This window comes from Physeter macrocephalus, chromosome 12 (genome assembly GCF_002837175.3).
Source record: "Physeter macrocephalus isolate SW-GA chromosome 12, ASM283717v5, whole genome shotgun sequence".
NCBI lineage: Eukaryota > Metazoa > Chordata > Mammalia > Artiodactyla > Physeteridae > Physeter > Physeter macrocephalus.
This window is the reverse complement of record NC_041225.1, coordinates 40,446,535-40,451,716: the sequence shown is the minus strand read 5'-3', so window position 1 is coordinate 40,451,716 and position 5,182 is coordinate 40,446,535. Positions and strand designations below refer to the sequence as shown.

The 5,182-nt window shown below is 63.7% G+C and overlaps 1 protein-coding gene across 1 annotated transcript; it reads right to left on the bottom strand.

Annotated features, from left to right (window-relative positions):
* Nucleotides 1-660: 660 nt before the first annotated feature.
* On the bottom strand, nucleotides 661-5,083 carry GDF7 (growth differentiation factor 7). Its single transcript, XM_024119112.1, has 3 exons — nucleotides 4,993-5,083; nucleotides 4,647-4,946; nucleotides 661-1,619 (listed from the first exon to the last, which is right to left on the bottom strand). Exons 1-3 carry the CDS (start codon nucleotides 5,081-5,083, stop codon nucleotides 661-663), a joined length of 1,350 nt encoding a protein of 449 aa, XP_023974880.1.
* Between the last annotated feature and the right edge of the window lie 99 nt (nucleotides 5,084-5,182).

The following is a 5,182-nucleotide window of genomic DNA, read 5'->3' as shown; positions in this document are numbered from 1 at the left end:
GCGATGCAGTCTTTCCGACAAATGTTCCTTTTCAAAACTGGGAGAATGTTAGATTTTGAAAGTTCAGGGGAAAAGATAAGGCCTTTTGCAGCGGTTCCTCCCCAGAATAAATGGCCCCGATGCAACGCGAGCCTTCGGAAAGGGCGTTACAGCCCTTGCGTCGGTCTCAGGTGCAACACCGGGAACTCTGCCCCCCAGCGGGCCGAGCCCCACACTCAGCCAGAAACAAGAAGGGGTGAAATGAGACTCAAGTATCCCTTTAGCTCCCGCATTCTGAAGCCCCCAATTCCCTAACCTGTTTCTACCCGATTTGGTGCCGGTTACTGTAACAGCAATGCAAAGCCATCCTCTCCCCAAAAGGGGGCGGTGGGCGCAACGGTGATCTGTTTGCAAAATACACATGACTGTGACATTCGGTAGCGTCAAGGTCGTCTCTTCCCAGGGCTTTCGGATGCTTCCACCGTAAGTGTGCGCATGAGTGACCAAGTGTGTGGGTGTGAGTGTTGGTGCGTGAACGTGCGCTCTCCCTCCTCCGTGCGGCCGCCGGGCCAGACTCCGACACGCAGCCCCGCTAGGTGACAGGCTCGGCCCGAAGCTGCTCTCGGCGGGGAGTCCTCGGTGGCGCGGCTGCCCCCTCCCTGGCCCGGCCTGGCCCGCATGCTACCTGCAGCCGCACGCCTCCACCACCATGTCCTCGTATTGCTTGTAGACCACGTTGTTGGCGGCGTCGATGTAGAGGATACTGATGGGGCTGAGGCGCGCGGGCACGCAGCAGGAGGCCGGCGCTGCATCCGGCGCCATGGAGTTGAGCAGGGTCTGAATGATGGCGTGGTTGGTGGGCTCCAGGTGCGAGCGCAGCGGGAAGTCGCAAACGCCTTCGCAGTGGTACGCTTCGTAGTCCAGCGGTGCGATGATCCAGTCGTCCCAGCCCAGCTCCTTGAAGTCCACGTGCAGCGGCTTGCGGCTACAGCGGCTCCGGCCCCTGCGCCCATGGCTCCGGCCCTCGCCCCCGCCGCTGCCCTGCGCTGCCCGAGTCCCGGCCAACGCCGTCCGCCGCCGCCTGCGGCCGCCGATGACCGCCGTCGGCAACCCCATGCCAGCTCCCTGATCCGGCGGCGGCTCCGCCGCCAGGGTGGCCCCGAGCGCGCGGGCCTGGGCGCGGATCTCTCGGAACAGGCTCTCCTTCCTCTGCGTGCGGGAGGAGACGACCAGCAGCGCGCGCTCCTCCGCCGCCGCTCGGCCTCCGCCCCGCGAGTCGAAGCCCAGCAGCCGCAGTGCCAGCGGGACCGGCGCGGGACCCGCCACTCCGTGCAGCCAGAGGCAGAACGCGCGGGTGGCGCGCGGCTCCCGGCGGTGGCGCCGCAGGGCGTCCGCCACGTCGAACACCTCCCAGCGCGCGGCGTCCAGGGGCTCGGCGGCCCGGGAATACAGCAAGCGCGGCGCGCGCGCGGCGCTGGGGCACGTGGACAGCAGCAGCAACGGGGGAGTCGCGCTGCTGGGGCCCCGCTCCGGAGACTCGCGGCGCAGCACGCGCAGCTCCGCGCCCACCACCTCGTCGGCGTCGGGAAGGCTGGACACGTCGAACAGGAAGTTCAGGCCGGTCTCGGCTGCCGATTCGTCTGCCGGGGACGGGCAGAGACAGAGAAAGAGCGGTGTGAGAGCGAAGCCGGCACGCCTGGCCGCGGGGCCTCCTAACAGCAAATAGCCCAACTGCCCTGGACGTGAGAAAAGGCTCGCTGGAGCCGGCGCCTGCCCGGGCGTCTCGGCTCCAGCCGGAAAGCCGCCAGCCTGGTCCAGAAGAAAGGGAGCCTTCGGTTCAGATTATCTGGATCTGGGTTTTCGTTCATCGAGCCAAACGATTTCCGACAACCCACGGACATCAACTGAACGCACCCCCGCACCCGAGACCAGGACTTAAGGCCACTACAGTTCCGCTGCCTGCCCCAGAGCCATGGGTTTTCGAAGACTAGGTCGGAGGCCAGATTTTCAGCCGGTGGCAGAAAGAAGGCCCGGTGGGCGCATCAGAGGGTGTGCGCCTCTTCAAGACCTGGAGGCCAGGCCCGCCGCGCTCTCCAGCCGGAAAGCCGCCAGCCTGGTCCAGAAGAAAGGGAGCCTTCGGTTCAGATTATCTGGATCTGGGTTTTCGTTCATCGAGCCAAACGATTTCCGACAACCCACGGACATCAACTGAACGCACCCCCGCACCCGAGACCAGGACTTAAGGCCACTACAGTTCCGCTGCCTGCCCCAGAGCCATGGGTTTTCGAAGACTAGGTCGGAGGCCAGATTTTCAGCCGGTGGCAGAAAGAAGGCCCGCATCAGAGGGTGTGCGCCTCTTCAAGACCTGGAGGCCAGGCCCGCCGCGCTAAGGGGACTGCTCGTTATGGCCCTGCTTAGCCGCCAAGAGAGCCTCGGAGTCCCGGTTGTGCGAAAAGGGAAAATTCTTGTCCCCTGCAAACTGCTTCTGCTACCTCTGTTCCCCAGCCCAGCCTGGACATTCCAGCCGGCCACGATCTCGCACGCAGGCGGGGGCTCGTCTAGAAGGGGGACGCGCCCTCAGGGCTGCAGAGACCCTTTAGTGCCTCCAGCCTCCTCGATCTGATGAAGGGGAGCTGAGGCCCAGATTAGGGGCCCGGCTCAGCCCCTGGTCGCGATGGGGAACTCCAGGCTCAGCTTCTCCCCGTGTTTCCGCCACCTCCGACGGAGGGGAAAGGCGGCAAAGGAGCGCAAGCAACCTTCTGGGAAGGGTTTGAGGCAGCCGGGACTGCCTTGCTGGAGTGAGGGCAGCGAACCGAGTGAGGTCTCCCCGCCAGTACCCTCTGGTCCCCTCGGAGACTTATTCTTTCCCTCCATTATGACTCAACTTGGGCTTTGGGATTTTACTTCTGGTTGTGGGCACTTTTTTCTTTTGGGGCTCAGAAAGGAAAAAAGAGTTGAAATTCCACCAAGCAGCAGATAAGGAGCTCCCTTTGAAGAAGGTCATATGGTTTCGTTTTGCCCCAAACGCGAAGAGACTGTGCAGACTCCCCCCACTATTGGAGATTTGCTCACCAACCACAGATGCCATGCCATCGACTCCTGGGGTCTGAAGTCTGGGTGCTGCTGGTGACCTCAGGCAGCCCTGCTCCAAGCTAAGGCTCAGGGTGGAGAGGGAAGCAGGAGAGGTACTGGGCAAGTGCTCCCCACCCCTCCCCCATGCTTTCTCCCAAGGGCTTGCTCGCTGCCACACTTTCTCTGAGCCTCTCCTGCAGCCTCTCTCAGCTTTGAGATGCTGCCACTGCATCCTCTCCCTCCAGAGAGGGGAAGGAGAGGCGGCCTTACTAGCCTTGCCAACAAAGCAGGGCTCCCCAGGAAAGCATTGAGCTCAGGCTGAGACTACTGAAGGCCTAACTCGACCTAAGAAAGAGCATCTGCTGCCTCTACGAGCTTAGAGCCCTGCACATCTCACCTCTCCCACAGCTGGGAGCCCTCTCTGCAGAGTTAGGGCTGGGGCCTTCCCTGGCTCTGTACACCAGGACTTGGGCTCCCTATGAGTACCCTAGCATCCCATCCAGGATGCATGCCAGGCCCTCGGAGAATGCTTGAAAGTTCCCACCAGACCCCTGTATCCCAAATAAAGTAGTCTCTGTAGACATTATGTGTATGTTGGAGGGGACGAGAGATTTGATCACTGCCCTGCCTATACCTGCTTTCCCAGGCTAGGGTCGGGCATATACAACCCCCAGTGGCTCCCAGGCAGGACCTGGATTGCAGCAGCACTTACTTTCCGGCCCTATTTGCCTTTCTTTCCTTTCTGCCTTCCATTCTGGGTCTCTGACTGGATAGAATTAAGGCCGAAATTACTTGCATTTCCGCCTGAAATTAGTTAAATTTTCCCTATCTGTCTGTTTTAATGGCTTCAATAGAGATTAATAAAATCCAGATGACACTCACCAACCAGCACAGTCTCACCTAAGTCCTACCTTTGGAGGGCTCAGGGCGGAGTAAGGTGGGGTACTTGGTCCCAGAGAGGCCTGCATTCCTGCAGGGTCCCTGGCCCTCCTCTCCTCTCTACACAACCGGAGTCCTTCACCTCTGGCTCCCCCAGGGGCCCAGCACAAGGCAGGCACCCATAGCTACACACCTCTACCCAGACGCAGCCTGCTGAGAAGGGCCCTCCCCATACCTGGTGATGCCACCAGCCTCTCCAGAGCCATTTACTTTAGTCTGATGCCTGCTGTGTCCCGCATTCCCCTCGTTTCCCCCAGTTTGTACGGCCCCCGCAAGACTGGGAACTGCAGAGCAACGAAGCAGCCGCCGCCACCACCAGTACGCAGTCCCTCTGGGCCGGACCCCCTCCTTGCTTCTCCGGATCTCCAGAACAGCCTGCCTCCTCGAGGGGACCCGCCGGCCGGCAGGGCCCGGGCAGCCCGGAGGAGGGACGGGCTCAGCCCTCCGGGGCCGAGCCGCGCAAGCTGCCGCGGCTCTAGCCACAGTCCAGGCGCTGCGGGTTCGGGTGCGTGGACCTCGGCGAACTTTCTAACACCTGAGGCTGGGATGTGCGGGGACCGAGGCCCCCCGAATGCAATGGTGCCGGGGCAAGGCTCCGGCGGTGACCTCAGCCTAGGACCCGACAGGATGGACGAGCGCAGTGGAGGTGTGAGTACCTTGGGTCGCCTGGTCTGCGAAGCCGGTGATTGTGTCCGCGCGGCCGTGGCGGCCAGAACCCGAGGTGGAGGCGGCGACTGCCCCGGCCGGAGCCCTCCCGGCCAGGCTCCGGTAGAGCGACATCATGAACTGGTGCGGCACCACCGAGCCGTTCCTGAAGCCGGAGCCCGCGGCGCGGCGCGCGGCGCGGGGCCCGGGAGCCGCGGCGGCCGGGGCAGCGGAGGCGCCCGCAGTCGCGGCGAGGGTCCTCCCGCCGCCGCCGCCGCCCCCCGGACTCCCGGTCGGCCCTGCCCCCGCCGCTCGCAGCACGGCGGCCGCTTCGCGCCCGTCGCGGGGGCGGCAAGCGCCGCAGCACGGCGGCCGCTTCGAGCCCGTCGCGGGGGCGGCAAGCGCTCAGCAGGCAGAGGCACAGCGCGGCGGCCGCGCTCAGGTCCATGGGCTCCGAGGGCCAGGCGGGCGGGCGGCGCGGGCTCCGTGGCTTCGGGAAGTCCCCCGGCGCCTTTTGAACATAGTGTTTAATAATGGGGGAAGTGTG

What these genes read in the sequence shown, in the direction of transcription:
- GDF7 (XM_024119112.1), bottom strand. Translation starts at nt 5,083, where the DNA reads ATGGACCTGAGCGCGGCCGCCGCGCTGTGCCTCTGCCTGCTGAGCGCT. An exon ending in AGCGGCCGCCGTGCTGCGGC is followed by an intron (nt 4,947 to 4,992) that starts GCTTGCCGCCCC and finishes CCGTGCTGCGAG; the next exon opens with CGGCGGGGGCAGGGCCGACC. An exon ending in CGCAGACCAGGCGACCCAAG is followed by an intron (nt 1,620 to 4,646) that starts GTACTCACACCT and finishes CGTCCCCGGCAG; the next exon opens with ACGAATCGGCAGCCGAGACC.